We start from the raw sequence: 19,443 nt of genomic DNA, 5'->3' as shown, positions 1-19,443 counted from the left end.
GACGACTTGAGCAGCCCACGCTAAGCGCAGTGAAGCTCCTTAGGCGACATCCTGCTCGCGCCATTTCACAGGTTAAAAGGACTTCTTGACTTTGAAGCTGTTTAGCTTGGAGCGGGTAGAAGTGAGTCAATAACTCTACCTACTCGGACAATGTTCATGTTGAGATGGTGGTGACTGTTGGCCAGCTGGTGACGGTCCGGCCAAGTGGTTAGGTTTCACGACAGTCGCTGCTAGTACAGACGTGGATGCCCTCTACGGGAATGGCATGACACCTCGAGGGGTCTGGACCAGGGGCTTGGAGAAGCATACAACCGAGCCCATGAAGCGGAAGGCCGGCTGCTTGAAGTGACATTTTCAAAGCACACTTTGATGTGACGTCGGATGCCAAGCGTGTTGAGCGCCGGGCACTTCACCGCGTTGATGCGGCCACGGCGGCGGCGAGCCCGACTTATACCACCTTGGTAGCCGCAGAAACAAGAAATCCGAGTGCTGCTCAGGGGCAAGTTGTGCATCACGCTTTTCATCGCATCTCATATCTTTCGTCTTGGCATCGAAGAAAAAGAAGGGGAGAACAGGTCGAGGGCAGCTATTCCGACTCGGGAGGCAACGTCAAGGGGGCAAACCGGAGGCTTGAACCTGCGACAGATCCGCGGTATTGGAAACAAAAACTGAGCAGTTTGTCCACGGGCCGTTTCGCTCGATCTTTGGCCGGAGACTGAGAGGCGACGGTAGACGCACAATACGACCGAATACATAGAACATCTAATTGTTCTAATCCCCGGAAAAGTCGTTAGAAGAAGAATGATCACGGCGACAACGCCCAAAGTCACCGTCTTCTCGCCGATGAGCTTAGAACATGTTCGAAGGCCAGCATTGTTCTTGGGTGCACGGGACGGTGGATGGTTGATCTGCCAATGGCGTCGCACCCAAGCAGTAGATCTGGAAACATCAGTGCAGACGATGCGAAATGCAGCCCTGGTCTATGTCTTGTGCGGGTATGATGTGCAGGTCTGTGTTGTATGCAGAACATCGCAGGCTGCCTCCCTCTTGTGCCGTGCTGGGATGGAAAATGCAATGGAAGATTCCACGGTATGTGAAACACTCCACGGCCGTCGCCGTGGGATGGGCGAGTCGTTGACAGGAGGCGTCGCTGCAAAAGCGAGGCACGTTCCTCCGTCTTTGGTGGATCGTAGATAGCCAGCCGCTTTCGAGCACACCCCAAATTGAAGGTCTGTGGATGTTTTGGGCCTCGGGCGGCTGTGGGGGACCAAACCATGGGAAACTTCAAAACAGGGTCCTAGGCTGCTTCGATTCGGGCGATGCCGATTTGAGACTTGAGAGTGTTCGTATGGGATGCCAGGTTTGCCATTCCGCACTGTGACTGAGAACCTGTTTTTCAACCTGTGCTGAGCTGCGTTCCAATTGTCCTGCGGCTCAGCTGCAGCTACCTTTGTTTTCCGAGCACCCGGATTGAATCGTTGGTGCGGAATACATGCTTCGCATGCCACTGCTCGTGAGAACCAAATGGCAACATTGATCCCATCAGACCCGTGTCTAGACTGGAAGGAGGTGAGGGCAAAACGTCTCTTAGGCCGTGAGACACCAAAGACTCCTGTTGCTATGGAATACCCTAAACGTGAAGGCGCTGCATATCTTCGATGCAGCGACGGCAGAAATCCGAAACATCAACAGATTGCTGTCCGCTGTGTTTGTGTGAGCACCGGTATGGCGATGGTGGGTAGCATGAGGATGATCAATAATCGGAGTGCAGCTGGCGTGCTTGAGCAATGAGCACTGGTAGGCAACTTGCTGCTGGTCTTGAATTACAAGATTCGAAAAGGGTTTAGATGTTTCCAGCATTGCCTTTAGGGTATGCAATGTGCCGTCGGGTATACCAGCCACAAATGTTCTAGTCTTGTCAAGTTTCGAGGCGTCGACCAGTGGCTGCGTGTTGATGGCTGCAGTCGGTTGCGACTCGCTGGGTCTTTGTATGAGAGGAAGTGAAAATTGGCAGCACTTTCCCTGTCGAGACTGGACGACGAACGGCGGCTTTCTTAGCCTGTGGAATGCCAGCCTAAGCTGTGATAGATGACAAGATGACAAGGCCGTGCCTCTAATCGCTGGCAGTCCTCGCATCGCACGTGCGATGCAAGCTGCGGTAGGCTTGTCGCTCGTCGCTTCCGATTGCGGCAATTTCTTGTTTCTGCGTCCGTCTACTGAAATGGTGGATGCTTGGGCATTGGGTTTCCTTCATGGGGGGGCCAACGGATCTTGACGTTGTGTGCGCATCATATTGCGTCGTAGAGTTGCCGTTGATAAGGTGTTCATCAAGTTACCGATGAACCGAGACGAGGCGAAGAGAGTCAGGCTTGGTGTCATGAGGTCTGCCAGAGGAGACGGGACGACGATGTGTTGCTCGGTTGGGAAGTCTAGTATCCATGTAGATTGCGTCTGAGACGGAGACTCTCAGGCGCAAGGTCAGATCGAGGGGTACACCGTACACATAGAGGGGCAACAGTAAACGCGTCGGTCTTCGATAGCGGCGTAGTGTCGTGCGGACTCGTTGCAGGCTGTTGGAAACGAGAAGGGACGAAGTTGCAGAAGGAGTACTGTTCCTCCGAAGGGTGGATCTTGTTCTGCATGGAAGCAATCGGGAGCGAAGAAGCGTGTCAATACACTTTTACTTCATAGCTGTGAGTGTGGAAGCCAACGACGCCATTCCCAATTCTTCCACGGCCCATCATCCTGTTCGGTTCCTGCTTCCAGCGCCCATGCCCATGCGACGCCAGCATCAGCCATCTTACTTGGTCAGTAGGTAAGGTACTAACGTACGGAGTGCGGTCACGTACCAAACCACACAACAAACGTGGAGTATCCGTGGGTTTCTGGTTCTTCCTCTGGGTCACTGGGTATGCTGGTCGACAGTGGGCGGGACCTTCATGTCCCTTGCACAGTGCTTCTTTATTGGAAACGAGCCAGCGGGCAACTTGAAGGACCTCAGCTGGGGCATTTTGGGAGATTCTTCGCTTCCACCCCGCTATGACGTCTCACCATGTAGCGCGAGGTTGTAACTTCCATTCTCAGTATCGGCTGCTGTGAAGGCGTGTTTTGAGCCTTTGGTACGAACATGCCGTTATATGCCATTCGGAAATTATCTGCGGCTTCACGTCTTCGACGACATTGTGAAAATTAAGGTAGTGTGCAGATGGAAAGGATATGATGACACGGAAGCTGCATCCAGAGGATTCAGCGCCAGTTGCGGTCAGGGTGAGATCGTCGAGACGGCGTGCCAGTCTAATGAGCAGTGTGGTACGGGTAGAGAGAAAAGTCGCAATAGCTCAGGGGGTAACCAACAGGCACCGTATGTTTGCCCAACCAGCGACAGAGATCATTGGCGATACTTTTGTGCTCTTGATCTGAACCAGGGCGGGCCTTGGAAGGGGAAAAAGGTTGACGGACTTGTGTAGGTTGCAGGGCCTTTGGAAGGTCGAGAATCGAGTGTCAACTTCAGAAGCTCAGTCAAGTGTCGGCCCCCTTCCCCACCGGCGAGACTACCTTACCTACGACCCGACGTACTGCATCGTCTCCTGATTCGTCGACCCACGCGGGAGGTCTACTGTGTAGTGCAAGGTACTGCCTTCCCTCAACTACCTTCCGTGCTACCTAAGGTAAGGTAGTTACCATGCAACCTAACTGGAGGAAGGCACCTTGGGTCACGGTACGAAGTATCGGGGCGGCAAATAGGAAGTCGGTCGTTCCTTCTTTTCGACACTTTGACTACATCGACCCCTGGCACCTTCCCCTCCCCCAAAAAGATGCCTGGCGCTAGTTGAGGTTTGATGTGTGAGATGGGAAGGAGAGGTCGGACAGGCGCCTGCCAGAAGCCCTGCTGCAGAATAATGTGCAGCCTGAGAGAATTGGAGGAAGGCAGTAATTAAGGTACATGGCCTTCCTGCCTTGACCTAACGTATTAGAGGTGGAAGGAAGAAGGAAAACTTTTAACATGGAAGGAACGGAGACTTAGTAATTCTCCTAGTGTTCCTGCCTGTTGACCCTCTTGTCATTTCCGCATCTGCAAACTCTACCGTGAACAGCGGAGACACAGCAGACAGCCGAAATCCTCGACTGACTCTTTCCAATCCATACATCATCTTCGCGCCTGTAAGTCCGTCAGATCACCGTACCGTCTGACAGGCCAGAACTTGACCGTCAGTGCCTCGGCGCCTGATGAAAATAGACCGAGACAGACACGGAGACGATTCGATTCACAAAAAGGACCCCTTGACGCCCTACGTCGTTTCCCCGAATAGCATCGACACATCACGCCTTGGCCTTTCCAGCCTGCCCAAACCCCGGTCTACCACAGTAATATATCCTGCTTGTTCGAATACTCTAGACGGATACACAGGTCTATTCCCCTGCAGTCGTCAATATCCCTTCGTCTTTGCTGAGGTCAAAGACATCGAGGTTGAAAACGAAGCAGAGAGAGATTGTCTCTTGAACGTGAGACAAACCATCTCGAGAGTATCTATCATCTGTCTTTGGTTTGCTGACACTCCGCGCACTCGCAAGAGCCTTTCACGACTGCACTCGACGGGACACATACAACTCCTCTCCCCCTCCCCCTCCCTCCTTTCGGCTGATCGACCGCGACAAAGAAGGGTGCGTCCAGGGCGTGGTGCCCCATACCCGCCAGAGCCAGAGCCGGTGACAGAAGCAAAGCCAGAGTCAATCCCAGCTTCTCCCCTCTTCGACCAACGGATTCCGCCCACCCCCTCCTAAAACCACCCGGCCTCGAAACGGAAATCTCACCCCCATCCGGCTCGACTCTCGAGTCCTTGAATCTCTCTTGTTTGCTCGCTTGCTTGCTGCCTCCTTTCTTTCAACCCGTCTCCTCTGCCCTTTGCAATCTCGCTGGCAGAACAATATCCCACTCATCACGGCATACGAGACTGCAGGCCCCATTGTTGGATATCCGTACGATTCTCTCAAAACTCTTTTGCAAAACTTCTGGAAGCCCGACGGCTGTCTTCTTCCAGGGGGCACAGGCGGATAGAGGATACCACCACCACCTACCTGCGGATTCTCCACAGAGTACCTTACTTCCCGACGAGTGAGAGTCTACTCAGTTACATGCCCCTGTTGCTTCCTTCATTCCAAGAGATACCCGGCAACAACCCAGGTTGCTTGCTGGACGTCCGAACCAGCAGCCAAACCCAAACGCAAAGCCAGCCCAACCAGGAGGGGCCTTGGCCTGCAACCTTGAACCCGTTATCCACAATCGACAGTCGACAGCCCACTGCGGCGGCAGCAGAGACAGGCAACCTCAAGCAGAGAAGCGGAGCACCTCACAGGCTCACACAGTCAGGACTCCCAGGAGGCACGCCGCACGAGTACTCCGTACAGAGTGTCGCCCAAATCTACGAAACATCGCGTGTTCCATACCTTAAGCCATTACCCGGGGGCTCGCATCCGAGGACAGCCACAGAAACACTCGCCTCTTATTAAAACTGTAATCCCTCGACCCTTTTCCCTGCCCCGTCCCGGACGGAAGAAAAGAAGAGAGAGACCGAGGAAGTGTTTGTTTGCGTATGTGTGTGTGAGAGAGAGAGAGAAATGGCGACGCAGAATCGGTAAGCATCTTCCTCTCTCACGCTTTCTCGCTCTCCCACTCTGCTTCTGCTTTTTGTTTCTGCAACTGCTTCTCCTTGCCTTGCTTGGTCTTGCTTGGTTCCTCCGGTTTCCTTCTTCGTCATTGTCGTCGTCCATCATCGCCATCCCATCGATACGTACGCCTCCCTCGTCTCTCTTGATCCTCGTGGTCCAGCCCTGCATTGTATGTACTACCTGTTACTTGCTTCCTTGGTCCAGCCAGCCTTTTCCTGCCTAATGCGTCTTGTCTGCACCACACACGCATATTCCCCATCCGTCCCATCCCAACTCACTCATCCCCCTCCTCCACCCACCACTACTGCAGTCTGCACCCGCAGTTTAGGCCCTCTGCAAGGCAATTTGCAGCAAGCGGCGGCTGTGGCAAGCGGTAGAAGGAAGCAGAAGCTGCACGAGCAGTACCAGCAAGTTGCCCTGCAGTAACAATGCCTTCTTCCTCACCTTAGCAGCTTAAAGTATACAAGCACGAGCACAAGCAATTCAAGTGTGTTGTTTCCTTGCGTGTACGGTACGGATAAACGTACGGTGTGTGTGTGTGTGTGTGTGTGTGTGTCCAAGGTACTCTGTACGTGCATGTGCATCAATCAGCCAACACACACACACTCACTCACTCACTGCGCACCGCTCTCCTCTGTCCCCAGCGCTGCGACTCGACTCCTTCAGCGAGGCTAGAAGTGGGGTTCATTTCGTCTCGATCTGTCATGGCGCACCTCACCGATTGTCAACCACCAACAGCCTCCTAATTGCGCTGTCCTTCCCATTCCACATCTTATTCTCCTCTTCTGTCCCGTCCACTACCTTGTTTCCCGGCAAAAAAATCCCCCTTTTCCCTGATCAGCATCATCTTCGTTCAGTCGGCGACGCACCTTCTGCTGCTTTTCGTCGCTGTTTGATTGTCGCCACCACCACCTCGACTCTCTCTCATTTCATTCCCACTTCTTCGTCGCATGCAGACCTCGCCGCCCGCCGCCGTCGCCCACGCTGCGCAGCAATCATGGCTAACGAACGCAGTGTGTACTCGTCCGGCCAGTTCATGAACCCAGGCCCGGCGCCACGACCGCCTACCGATCGACCCCGTCTCGCCCTCACCCCAAGCAATACCCTACCCGGCAGCATGGCCAACATGGCTATTTCTCCTATCCGGAGCACGGCGACTTCGACCTACACCGGCTCCACAATCTCCCTCCCCATCGCCCGCCAACAGAGCAATCAGAACGATGGCATGGGAGGCGTCGCTGTCAAGAAGGAGGGTTGGGCTTCCGTGAAGGAGTCCAAGAACTTTATCAACCCGTGGAAGCAGAAATACCTCATCCTGCGAAAAGAGTCGCTCGACTTCCACAAGACTGAGGGTGGCAAGGTCGCGTATACCCTCTTCCTGAAAGACGTCGTCAACGTCGGCCGAGTCGAGGCCGCTGGCACCATTTTCGAAATTAAGAGAAACCCTAGCGGCTCATCAAACAGCCCCGGCGAGGACGATGGCCAGACCAAGACGTTGCAAATTCGTGTCAAGAGCGACGACGACTTGTACGAATGGATTGATCTTATTTACGGCGCCTGCCCTGGCATGGGCGGTGTCAGCAACCCCACCAACTTCTCTCATGCAGTCCACGTTGGTTTCGACCCCCAGACTGGCGAGTTTGTCGGCTTGCCACCCGAATGGTCGAAGCTCCTCAACTCATCCGCCATCACAAAGGAGGATTACGAGCGTAACCCCCAGGCTGTCTTTGAGGTCCTCGACTTCTACTCAGACCTGACCAAGCGCGCCGAGAACCCCCAGCAATACTCGAGCCTCACACCTACGCCTCCCGCCACCAGCCAGCAGAACAAACAGCTTGGTTATGGCGGCGGCGGTGCAGGAGTTGCGCCGCCTAGGCCTATGCCGCCTTCTCAGGCCCAGCGTCAGCCCAGCTACAACACCCAGTCGTCATCGCAAGGCCAACAGCGCCGGCCTTCGCCCACGGAACAGCAGCAGCAGCGCCAGCAAATGCAGGGTATGGCTCCCAACTACCAGCCGGATCCTCGCGAGGAGCAGCGCATGAAGCAGCTTGAGGCGCAGCGTGCCCGAGAAAGGGAGATTGAGGAGCAAAATCGGCGGGACCTAGAAGTATTCAACGCTTCCATCCCCAAAACCAAGACGCCCATGGCCCAACAAGAGATTGGTGGCTACGGCGGCAGCTCTTCCATCCCACAAACAGACAGATACAATCCTTCGAGGGCAGCCCCCCCAGCACCCAAGCCCTCACAGCAGCAGCAAGTCAATGGCCTGCGTGCGCAGCGCCCGGCACCATCGCCGCCCACCACCGCGGGCACGCCCAACCGTCCCCCGATGACTTCGCAACAAAGCTCCAGTTCCATGCGAGATCCTAACCAGGGCCAGCGCATGCCTCGGCAAGACCAGCCCTCGAGCCAGCAGCAACGGTATCCCAACGGCAGCCCCCAGCAGCAGAGGCAACCCCCTCAGGCTCAGGCTCCGCCACCGTCTCGCCTGCCCGCTCCTGTCAAGCCTTTGAACGTGTCCAAGGCCCAGCCCGCCGCCCCTCAAAGCGATGGCGTCAAGGCCGCCGAGGCAGCTCTCACTGCCAAGCCACCTGCGCAAGAACGCAAGCAAGACGTGCGCATGTCCACCATGTCCGAAACAGAGGTTATGGCCAAGCTCAAGGAGGCCGTATCCAAGGACGACCCCAACCTTTCCTACTCCAAGCAAAAGAAGATTGGACAGGGTGCTTCGGGTTCAGTCTACGTTGCCAAGGTCAAGGAAACCGCTGTTTCGCCCATTGCCCGTGATGTCCTGCGTGCTCAGGGCATCAAGGCTCAAGTTGCCATTAAGCAGATGGATCTTGCTCACCAGCCCAGGAAAGAGCTGATTGTGAACGAGATTATGGTCATGAAGGACAGCAGGCATCGCAACATTGTCAACTTCTTGGACGCCTTCTTGCGAAACAACAACGCTGAGCTCTGGGTCGTTATGGAGTACATGGAGGGTGGCGCTCTGACGGATGTGATTGATAACAACCCCAGCATCACTGAGGAGCAGATTTCCACAATTTGCTTGGAGGTAAGAGACTCACTCATCTGTGACACCAGCGGGTCAATACTAACTGGATCTAGACATGCCGTGGTCTGCAACATCTCCACTCCCAAAACATTATTCACCGCGATATCAAGAGTGACAACGTTCTTCTGGACGCTCGTGGCAATGTCAAGATTAGTAAGTGAATCGCAATACCCGTCGTTGCGCACCTACTAACCAAGTGTATAGCCGATTTCGGTTTCTGCGCCAAGCTCACCGAGACCAAGTCGAAGCGTGCGACCATGGTCGGAACGCCCTACTGGATGGCCCCTGAAGTTGTCAAGCAGAAGGAGTACGGCCCCAAGGTTGATATCTGGTCTCTGGGTATCATGGCTATTGAGATGATAGAATCTGAGCCGCCTTACCTGAACGAGGAGCCCCTCAAGGCTCTTTACCTGATCGCTACCAACGGAACCCCGCGCCTCAAGAAGCCCGAGAAGTTGAGCAAGGAGCTCAAGGCTTTCCTGTCGGTCTGCTTGTGCGTAGACGTCAAGAGCAGAGCCTCTGCCGACGAGCTTCTTCAGCACGACTTCCTCAAGCACGGATGCCCGCTGGGCAGCCTGTCTGAGCTTCTTGCCTTCAAGAAGCACGCCAAATAAGTTGGCAAGCACAGCACGGGCGGTGTAGCCCACAGCGGTCAGCGCTGAGGAGCGGATGCCATTGACGATTAGTGGCGTTTATTTTGGAACTGGCGGTATCGTGCAACACTTCCCGACGTGGGCGAAAGCAAGCAAAAGAGACATCACGTTCGACTTCTCGAACGAATTCCCTACTCCTCATCAACCATTCACACGACGTACTCATGAAAACTTCCAATTTCAATCGACGCGGATATCCTTGACACCCCCTTCTGACTTACGCGGGACGAGAAAATGCTTCGTTCATCCCATCATGGCGGCGGCATGGGAATCTTTTTGCTAATGGTTTCGGTCACATTGCATAGTTGTTTAGTCACCGTAGGGGAAGAATGGTAATTTAGAGGAAAGGTATAGCCCGCGACATCTCGGTGGCTCAATCGTGGAGAGGCAACGGAAGAGATGAGGGGCCAAGGGAGACAAGCGTGTTGCCTGGGTCTCAACAGAAAGCATGAGTAGAAGGCGAGCAGACAGCGCTGATAGATCGTCTCAATGGAATGGATCAATGAACGTTGCAGCTTTTGACGTGAAATTCGACAAACTCGAGCGCCGCTATCGAGCCTAGGGCCTCTCTCTGTGATCTGAGGAAGGTATGCCAGTCCGTGCCAGTACCAGAGCCTCGGTGACCTAGGACTAATTAGTAGTTCTATCATCTTTGCTAATCTAGAACATAGACGGAAGCGTCCACCTCTTTATAGCAGCAGAGAGGACCTGACTTTCGGCCCGCACGGGGCTTAGCCAATCCCCGCTCTTCTTACTTGCGAAACCACGGGTACACCTCACTCAACAACCTTCTCGTATTCGGAACCCCGTAGCCCTTGCATCCGAGAAAAACGAGGCCGCCGCCAACCACGTCCCTCGAAACTGGTTTCCTTCCTCTTCCTTTCATGCCACCATTCTGTTGCCAACATCCGCGTCCCCGTTGTTTTTCTGCCCCGAGCCAGTCTTTGCCGAATTTGCGCAGGCTTCGGTCATACTCTTGCATTTCGAACCGTGGTTCCGCCACCGCCGCGCGCACCCGCCGATCGCCACACGAGTTGTGACCGGCCCCTCTCCATTCCCTTTGCTTACCTACTCCGGGGCGGCGGCGGCCTAGGCGTCCCAGGGGGGGAGACTGCTGGCTAGTTGGCTTGGTTGGCTGTTGTGTGTGAGAGTTGCGTGCCGCTGACCGAACGGGCTGGGCTGCCGCATAACCCGGCACGGTACGGTAAATGATGGACAGCCCGATGGATGGGTCCGGCGGCTCGTCCTCGGCGCCGGGTTCGACGCCGACGGCTACGGCGACGACGCCTCACAGTGGTGTTGGGGTGACTGCTGCCGGTGGTACACATACCACCACCAAGTCGCCTAGCGTTGCGATGCCGTTGGGGAGTATTTCTGCGGCGAGCAGCAGCGTTGGTGGTTCGTCTACGACGAGTACGACCGTCTCGGCTTCGGGTGCTGGGAGGGGGAGCACGCCTGGTGGTACTACTACAACTACTCCTGGTGCTGCTACGGCGAATACTGGCGCGACTGTTGTCTCGAGACGGTCGCATCCCAAGTCGAGGACGGGGTGTAGGACGTGTAAGAACCGAAAGATTAAAGTGAGTTTTTTGTATTTCATTCTATGTGTTGCAAGTCGTTTGCTACGAGTGTTTTCTTTCTGCTTAGGTGTTGGTGTTCCGTGGAGTGTGGCATACACCCACCCCTTTTCCTTTCTCACACACTCTCATTGATGCCACCATCACATCTCATTTCATTTCCCTCAATCTCATGTCTTATCGATTTCTTGTCTATACCCTCTTACTCAATGTCATTATTGTTACACAATCAAAGACCCCAAGCACTGAGACAAACTAACAAACACCCCTCCCCCACAGTGCGATGAACACAAACCCTCATGTAGGAACTGCATCAAACATGCCGTCCCCTGCGACTTCCTCCAGTCCCAACGGCACTCCTCCTCATCCGTCCCGTGCTCGCCTGGCAGCCTCTCGACCCCGGGAGGGCCCGTCAACGGCGACGGCATCGGGGCCGGAGCCGGTGGTGGTGGCCTCAGCCTCGGCAATGGCGGAGGCATCGACGACCTCTCCCTCAACCTCATCGACCTGGAACTCATGCACAACTTCACCACCTTCGCCTTCAACACGCTCTCGACGGACCCCGTGGTGCGGCAGATGTGGAAGGTGCCCGTCGTCCGGCTGGCGCTCGAGTGCGACTACGTCATGCGCGCGCTGCTGAGCGTGTCGGCGCTGCACCTCGCGCACAACAGGCCCGAGAGGCGGGATTTCTTCATCAGTCGGGCCCTGACGTATCACCAGATGGCGAGCCGTACGGCCATGGGGTTGATGGGTGCGCTGGACGGGGAGAATTGTGAAAAGTTGTATCTGTTTTCGGTGTTGACCATATTTTTTGGTACGTTTTGTTTCCCCCCCCCCCCCCCCTTTTACTCCTATTTCACAAAAACATACAGGAATTAGGACTAACACCTCACCGAAAAGCCCTCGCCTGCCCACGCAAATCCTCAGACTCCCTCATCATGGGCGAATCCTCCTTCCCAGACTGGCTCTTCCTCCTCCGCGGCACCCGCTCCCTCCTCAAAGAACTCGACCCGCACACCTACGCCGGCCCGCTGACACCAATGTTCAACCACGGCCGCGAGCGCTACATGCACACCCGCGACGAGTCCAAGATCCAGTCCGACCTCCTCGCGGACCTCCAGCGCCTCGTGAACAAAACCTGCGCCGACGCCGCGCTGCTGCCGATCTACAACCGCGCCATCGACGAGCTGCGGCGGACGCTGAGCGTGTTTCTGTGGGACGGCGGGAGGGGCATGGATATCACGGATGCGTTTGTGTGGAAGTATCTCATGGCGGAGGATTTCTTGCCGCTGTTAAAGAGTCCCGGGCACACGCAGGAGGCTGTGGCGATTTTTTCGCATTTTTGTATTTTGCTAAAGAGGTTGGAGAATGAGTGGTGGCTTCAGGGGTGGGCTACGCATTTGATCTCGAGGGCATGGGCTGTGCTGGATCAGGATCATCGGCTTTGGATTCAGTGGCCTATTGAGGAGCTTGGGTGGGTGCCGCCTTGATTGTTGTGGGAGGATGCGGTGTTGGAGGATTTCGTGTATTGGAGGATTGAGTCCTTTCGTGTTTGATGTGTGTACGATATCACGTTGGCGGAGCGATGCGAGGTCATTTTGGTAGATAAACTATCGGATGTCGTTACATGTATCTGATCTTCAGAAGGTATGGGTTCTTACTGATAGGGTGCTCTCAACAGATGGATGTACTGAAGCGGTTGAAAAAATGGATTTCCTTTCTCCTATCAATGCTGTGTTGCTGCCATCTGTTTAGAAGAGCAGAGCAGGCCGCAGCAACCTTCATGTATTCTTTGTCTACAAACAATACCGCGTACTTATAAAACCATCATCACCGATTCCAGGCGAGAGACACGCTTGATGTATTCAGCAGCGTGGAAGCCTAACATGGCGGTTAACAGGCTTGAGCCATTATGAAGCCTGACACGGCAGACAGTGGGAGAATGCGCTTACACTCCTGATGAATCACGGATGAGACATATCAAAACCCCTTAAGCTTCCAAAGTCTCCTCTCAAACTTCGTAGCATATTCAGCCCGGAATATGAGTAGAAGGCTGAATGACTGAATGGTACGAGGGCCTCTCTATTTTAGCAGCCATTCGGACATGATCTAGAGCGTCGCCGCTCATGACGTGCCCGACCAAAAGACTCGTTGTACATCTCAGGAATTTCTTTCTCGCCCCGCGATGTCTTGGCAGGCTCGTCAAGATAGCGTGGAGCAAGCTTTTATACCGATTAGGGTGAACTGTTATTCCTGTGCTACGAGCGACGGGATTTCTTGTGAGAAAGGGAGCACCAAGCCCGGTTCGTCAAATCTTGAGCCCGACATTGAAGTGCCTGGAAAGTAGCGGAATGGGACAAATGATAGCATCAAATTTCTTCAGCAGGATTTAGCCTCAGGTATTTGAGATAGCATGCGCATTCACTAGAAATTTGGAACAACCCGAGGCTTGGCTCCCACTTGCAACCACAGCCTTCTCACAGGATTGCACCATCCATCTTGGGAGCACGCTCTGCCGCGCCTAGGAAAACGAGACTTCTGAGCCGCAAAACGCAAGGCTACTGGTACAGTCTGTTTCACCGTCAGCATCTGGTAGTATTGGGGCAACTATTTGGTCGCTTCACAAGTGTCAGTATGAGAAGTGATATCAGTCTACACTTGACGCGCCCACCCCTGGAATGTTACCAGAGCCTTACTGACCGAGACTCGACTCGACAGCACGATGGTGTTGTTTCTGGAAGCTTTTTGGGTCTGCTCTATAACCTTGTATCGTATTTCTGATTGGTATAAATCCTCTTCTCAAAAATGTGGTGACGACGAAGATCGGCTATCGAAAGAAATTGATGAGAAGCCACCATGAGAGTGTTTAAAGCGAACAACTTGAGGTCTGGTGAGGGCAGACATTTGGACTTCCCAGCTTCTGCCACAGCCTTGCCGTCACCCACACCTTCTCCCAGTGATGTGGCGCAAGCGACATGCAGTCAGCAGCTCAGAGCGGAAATAGCCTCGTGACTGATATTCGCGCGCGACGCTCAAAAGATACAGCCAACCACGGATGGGAGGACTCGGTTGGGAAATGTCTCTCACACCCTTGTCTTCAATGCGTACCAGACTCGGCAGCGTGCATATAATTGAGACCTGACCCCGCCCAGACTCTGGAAGCAAATTCGCTCAACCAAGTAGTCAGACGACGAGGTGAAGCCTTCTCTACAGGCCGCAGATATGTCGGACCATGAGAGCGGGCGTCCAACATTAGCTTCAGACGAGCCTGTCATCCCGGAACCACAATTCTTCTGGGAGGCCGATGATGTTCCAGCAGAGGACAGCGATCTCTTCCAGAGCTGCATCAATCGTGAGTTTGTGCGGCCTGCCCAAGATTGCAAGTTGACCAACTTACACTGATCAGGCCCACCCCGAGATCCCAAACTGAAGCACGAAGTGTTCCAGCCGAAGAAAGACCAAGTCAGCAATTGGTCCAGCGCCCCAAACCCAGAGTGTGATGCTTCCTTTGGAGACGATGGAGTCACGGCTACGGTCAATGCATACGGTGACCTGATGCAATTCAGCAGCTTTCTGGGCGTTGGTCACTCCGGTGTATTCTCTGCAGACCATCGCATCATAGATGAGCCGTATTGGGTACGGGATAGGGCTGAGCAGTTGCTGAAGATGCGGCAAGATCGGGACCGAGAGGAACTTATCTACGGACTCCGAGTACCCAACATAACCCCCGAGAAATGCCAGGCTGTAGGCTACGTCCATGACAGATGGCCACGGTACGAGTTTGATGACGGAAATCTTAAAGTCACTATGCAGTGGATGGTCCACGAGAAGACGGTCTTACAACAGTGTATCATCGCGAACAACGGGGTAGATGAGGTAGATGTCCCGATTCGATTCGCGAGGGGCATCCACATTCGAGACTTGGATTATCTGGACAGGTCTTTCCGATTCAATGAAAACGAAGGAAAGCACGACCAATTGCAAACACTGGGCCCAAACGGCTATGGGTGGGTTTTGGTTCATCCTTTCAAGCACGGAACAGTGAACAAAGACGAAAAGGATGATCCAGAAGCTTTTCGTCCAAACTCAAGGTCAACAACAGTCAGCCAGATTGGAACAAAGGCCATGGATTCATCAGCTCCGCCATCCCCAGCGCCCGAGCAACCAGATGCAGTCGCAGTGGTGGTATCTATTTTCCTAGATGGCAAAGCTGTCCGATGGGAGACTGGAAATGACAGCCGTCACGGTGACGGTGTCACGGAGCTGTCCGTCAAATCTTTGAAGCAGAATGGTTTGTTCGAAGTCGTTACTGCTTATAAGATGACACATTTGACCAGATCGAAAGCTAAATGGGACAGCTTCCTAATTCCACCGGCCTGGGCAGATGTAAGCAAGCATCTTGCATCAGTGTCGTTCACTGCGTTCCGTCTTTCGGACCACATTAAACCACCCAAAGATATGGAGGAAGAGCAATCCAAAGGCTTCATTGATCGTTTGATGAGATATACTTCATCGACGAGAGATACACAACTGCATGGACTCCCGAAGGACAGCTCAATCAATCACATTGACTTTGTTGTTCGCCGAAACCTGGAGCATATCCTGTCCGTATGCGTCATACCTTTCCCTAAATCTTCTGAGACGAAAGAGATGGCGGGTGTTGTTTTGACGTGTGGCGATGTATCAGGGCACCGAGTATGTTCTTCGGCAAGTTTGTAAGACAACAGTCCCTTCCCCACGTCTTCCTGTATCTTCGATCAGCATTCTAATCGATCCAGCTTTGCTTTCTCGTTTCTCCTTGAGATTGCAAAGTATCTGCACGCCATCGAGAAACCTAGCCCCGAAGATCCTTACAAGTCGCTGAAACGAAGAATCTACTCGGTTTGTCGGAGCCACTTAAAGTGGCTTTTGGAGGCTGGCCTAACTGAAGAAAATGTTTTTGCAGCAAACTACTGGCCAACAGGTCGAATCATGCTTGCCGATACGGAGAGCGAGTCTTTCATGCCAAGCAACTCATTCACAGATACGCCGTTTCAATTGATGAAGGCGTCTGCATTTACGAGCCTCTACAGAAGCAATGATGATCTGGATCTAGCACGGCGAGTTATCCGGAGAGTTGCTCCGGCATGGCTCGGCACACTTCACAAGTTTGACAAGCGTTCATCCCACGTTTGGCCACATGCACAGGACGAAGGTTGCAACAAGTACAGGCTCAATGAACACGTGTGGATTTGGAGAGCTTTGCAGACTATCGAAGATGACCGGAGGAGGACCACCGACACGAAGAACCTGCCGGATGACGGGGGAGATAATCATGGTGAGGCTTCTAAGGCTGGCAGGGAATATCAGAGAGACAACGACGTGACACAGGGGAACCATATCGCAAGCGAAGAAGAGAAGCTATACAGGCAATTTGGCTCCGATGGCATTCAACGAGACATTCTACGACGATTCACGGCCGAGAACGATGTGTCGAAGAAACGTATGCTGGCCACGACACGATCTTCCCGCGAAACGCGTTTCTTACTCCATGCGAGCGATACTGCTCTATTATACGGCATCGAGTGGAACTTTTTCTTGCAAAAGCTAGTTGATGAGGTTTGGGACAACACGATCGAGGCACAAGTGCATCACAACGAGAATTCGGAGACAGGATGGGACAATTCAACCCGATATGCGCTGGCAATCATGATGGGAGCTAGGAACATGTCTTTGAACAAAAAGTCTCCAAAAGACCTGGTCAAGTCTGCCTTTGATGTTCTCTTTCGATCCACCAGCCCGAATGGACTGTTTTATGGGCAGCTTGATGGAACTACAAAAGAGCCAGCGCTGTTTGGCAGAGAGCGGGATCGGGACTTTTATTTCCACGCCACCTTTGAAATTCCGTACATTCTCCTGACGCATTGTTGGAGGATCGAATATAGATTCAAAGAAGTCTCCGAAAAAGACCCCGAGATCTCGCAAATACGCTCAGCGACGAAAACAACAGATCCAAGACTGTTCAACGATGTGGTAGAAAGAATGCAACAACAGCCGAAACACCAGGAGCACAGGTCGCCTACAACTCAAGCAGCTACCTCCCAGATAGGTGAAGCTCCCAAGCGACTGAAAGTGACAGCTATGAAAAAGAGCGTCCCATTCAATAGCCTCATTGATCAGAGCAGCATAGTTGACCTGGAAGAAGAATGGCTGTACAACTACCCATACTTCCTGGGGAATACTTCGTGTGCTCCCGAAGGCTTCAACGAGGAGGCAAAGAAATTGTTGATGCCCGCGGAGAGGAATCGTTCAGGCACCATCGTTGCGAAGGCTGCCGAAGGATACTTTGAGGCTCTCAATAAGTACCCGGAAGGCTTAATTGCTGCAGGCATTCGGTTACCTGATCCATTTTTCAGATCTATCTCTCGCAAGGCGTGGGTAGTAGACATTCGAAAGCAGAAGAACCTCAGCAAACGTGAGAGGGCGCACCGTGATGAGCCTTCAGACAAACTCTACCATAAGCAGCTATGGAACGCCTTGTCGCAGCCTCGAACAGCTGAAATAGCCAAGAAACGGCTCGTCTGGTTACCTGACGCGAACACCGAAACTGCTCTCATCTGCTACATCAGTAGCCCACCAGATGAACAGCCAGCTATGTCGCATTTTTTTGATTGCCATTCCCACTTCGAGAACCAATTCCTTGAAGAAACAACAATGGTTCTAAACACGTGGATGAGCGAACTTCACCTTAGTTTCTATCGCATGGTAGAAAAGAATCACGTCCAGCTTCGAGGAATACCCGAGTTGGTTATGAAAGAGGTCCCAGGTAGCACCGACAAGAGGCTAGCGCGAGCCGCGATGGGGTTCCGCATATCTGGAGACTTCTTTGACAGATATTGGACTTGTCACTTGATAGAGTACATCCCTGGTCATGTAGTGAAGGATAGCAGCGAAGGCCCAGAAAACAAGCCATGGGGTGAACAAGGTTGGCGACAAAGAAAAGTGCTCGAGCTGCATCTTTTCGACAGAATTTTGAAGGAAATCGTCCGCAGCACCAAAGAGATCTTCGAGGCAGTCATCGATGAGCTAGGCGATAAAGGCGGTACCATGTCATTTTCGACTCTGAGCAGCGTCGAATACTTCTCATCTAGCGCCAGATGGCAAAGTTGTCAGCAACTGCTCCAGGACATGGAAAAAGACATCTCGGAAGTACTCTCGACTGTTGCGAAATGGGAGACGCGCGAGAAAGATAGAGGTCAAGAGCGGCCACGTTGGACACGCAACGACGAGCGCAAGTACCGCGGCTTCATTGGAAAGATGCAAGCGGCGACAAACAGCAGCATCAGAGAATTGCAGAATTGTCGCAACAACATTCGGTCGCAGAAGGCGCAGCTGATAAGCTACCAGCAGCAGAGCCGCGACACCCTCTCACTGATTGACGCAGAAAACGTCCGGCTGTTCACGTACGTAACTGTCGTGTTCTTGCCAATCGGCTTTGCAGCAAGCGTATTCAGCATGAGCGAAACACCGCCACGTGATGTGCTGAAGCCTATGATCATCTGTTCAGTCGTTGCACTCGCCCTCACGATCGTAGCGCTTGTCAATGCAAAGAAAGTGTTGACGGCTATCAACAGCTACTCCTATTCTAAGATGAGAAACAGCCAGTTGAGCTCCACAGATGAGATACAGGGGAAAATGGAGCGGAGGTTGCCCACACATGAACAAGAAATAGCCAAGGTCGGCGGTACCGGGAAAGAGAATCAAAAACGTGGTGATGTTGATGCGAGACATGAAATGGAACGCAGCAGCAGCTTTTCGGGGCACTTGCGGTTCTGGTTGGCATACATACTCATTGATCTTCCTGCTCAACAGGTTTCGCGAGCGTATGGTGTCATGGAGGGCCCAGAGTCTACATACTGGGTTACCTATGTTCATGTCATTATAGGGTTCATGGTTTTGCCTGTACTTCTTGTCGCCCGTCTGTTCCAACATCTTCTTTACAACGTCATGGATCTAAGCCAGCTTGCCTGGGGTAAGTCTTGTATTGCTCAACCCGTTCATTTTTCATACTGACTCGTCGAAGGACGATGCAAATTGTATATTGTATCAGCAGAACCGAAGCCGTACGATTTGAATCGACACTGGTTGACCAACACTATGCGCGTGCATCGACCACTCGAAGGTAAATTGATGGAAGTAAACAAACGCTTATCAGACCTGAGAGTCAGTAAAGGGCAGCCCAGTGGGGATGAGACTTCTCTTCCAAGAGAGGCATGACGAAGTCAGATGCCTCGCCGATCTACCTCATTCTGAAGTGCCGAGTATCTTTTTCATCTGAGGCAGATACTGATGAACCCCCAGAGCGCCAAACTTCAGTCATTCAAGTTCATATATGCCTCAATATAGGTTGCTTCATGCTTTAAACCTTCTGATTCACATCCTCGTTTCACATGTCGACAGTCTGCAAGATGCGATCAAAATACCATTCTGCAACATCTCAAACTCTAGG

General features: G+C 53.1%; 3 protein-coding genes across 3 annotated transcripts; all 3 read left to right on the top strand.

Annotated features, from left to right (window-relative positions):
- Nucleotides 1–4,155: 4,155 nt before the first annotated feature.
- HER10_EVM0007324 (uncharacterized protein) lies at nucleotides 4,156–9,885 on the top strand. The gene is made up of 4 exons (XM_035476883.1): nucleotides 4,156–5,633; nucleotides 6,682–8,725; nucleotides 8,779–8,878; nucleotides 8,930–9,885. The coding sequence occupies exons 1-4, from the start codon at nucleotides 5,617–5,619 to the stop codon at nucleotides 9,337–9,339; spliced, it is 2,571 nt and encodes an 856-aa protein (XP_035336213.1). The 5' UTR covers nucleotides 4,156–5,616; the 3' UTR covers nucleotides 9,340–9,885.
- A 394-nt stretch (nucleotides 9,886–10,279) lies between these two features.
- Nucleotides 10,280–12,654, top strand: HER10_EVM0003151 (uncharacterized protein). The gene is made up of 3 exons (XM_035472836.1): nucleotides 10,280–10,958; nucleotides 11,235–11,769; nucleotides 11,856–12,654. Exons 1-3 carry the CDS (start codon nucleotides 10,587–10,589, stop codon nucleotides 12,443–12,445), a joined length of 1,497 nt encoding a protein of 498 aa, XP_035335813.1. The 5' UTR covers nucleotides 10,280–10,586; the 3' UTR covers nucleotides 12,446–12,654.
- Nucleotides 12,655–14,139: 1,485 nt separating this feature from the next.
- On the top strand, nucleotides 14,140–19,440 carry HER10_EVM0004261 (uncharacterized protein). The gene is made up of 4 exons (XM_035473911.1): nucleotides 14,140–14,307; nucleotides 14,362–15,670; nucleotides 15,734–18,966; nucleotides 19,018–19,440. Exons 1-4 carry the CDS (start codon nucleotides 14,178–14,180, stop codon nucleotides 19,209–19,211), a joined length of 4,866 nt encoding a protein of 1,621 aa, XP_035335920.1. The 5' UTR covers nucleotides 14,140–14,177; the 3' UTR covers nucleotides 19,212–19,440.
- The last annotated feature ends 3 nt before the right edge of the window (nucleotides 19,441–19,443 follow it).

This window comes from Colletotrichum scovillei (genome assembly GCF_011075155.1).
Source record: "Colletotrichum scovillei strain TJNH1 chromosome Unknown Contig00003, whole genome shotgun sequence".
NCBI lineage: Eukaryota > Fungi > Ascomycota > Sordariomycetes > Glomerellales > Glomerellaceae > Colletotrichum > Colletotrichum scovillei.
This window is presented reverse-complemented; position numbering and strand designations above follow the sequence as displayed.

Bases quoted from the DNA above. Each gene is read 5' to 3' on its own strand.
- HER10_EVM0007324 (XM_035476883.1), top strand. The intron at 8,726-8,778 runs GTAAGAGACTCA...AACTGGATCTAG, and splicing joins TTTCCACAATTTGCTTGGAG to ACATGCCGTGGTCTGCAACA. The intron at 8,879-8,929 runs GTAAGTGAATCG...CCAAGTGTATAG, and splicing joins TCGTGGCAATGTCAAGATTA to CCGATTTCGGTTTCTGCGCC.
- HER10_EVM0003151 (XM_035472836.1), top strand. From the start codon at position 10,587: ATGATGGACAGCCCGATGGATGGGTCCGGCGGCTCGTCCTCGGCGCCG. The intron at 10,959-11,234 runs GTGAGTTTTTTG...CCTCCCCCACAG, and splicing joins GTAAGAACCGAAAGATTAAA to TGCGATGAACACAAACCCTC. The intron at 11,770-11,855 runs GTACGTTTTGTT...CTCACCGAAAAG, and splicing joins GGTGTTGACCATATTTTTTG to CCCTCGCCTGCCCACGCAAA.
- HER10_EVM0004261 (XM_035473911.1), top strand. From the start codon at position 14,178: ATGTCGGACCATGAGAGCGGGCGTCCAACATTAGCTTCAGACGAGCCT. The intron at 15,671-15,733 runs GTAAGACAACAG...TAATCGATCCAG, and splicing joins GTATGTTCTTCGGCAAGTTT to CTTTGCTTTCTCGTTTCTCC. The intron at 18,967-19,017 runs GTAAGTCTTGTA...GACTCGTCGAAG, and splicing joins TCTAAGCCAGCTTGCCTGGG to GACGATGCAAATTGTATATT.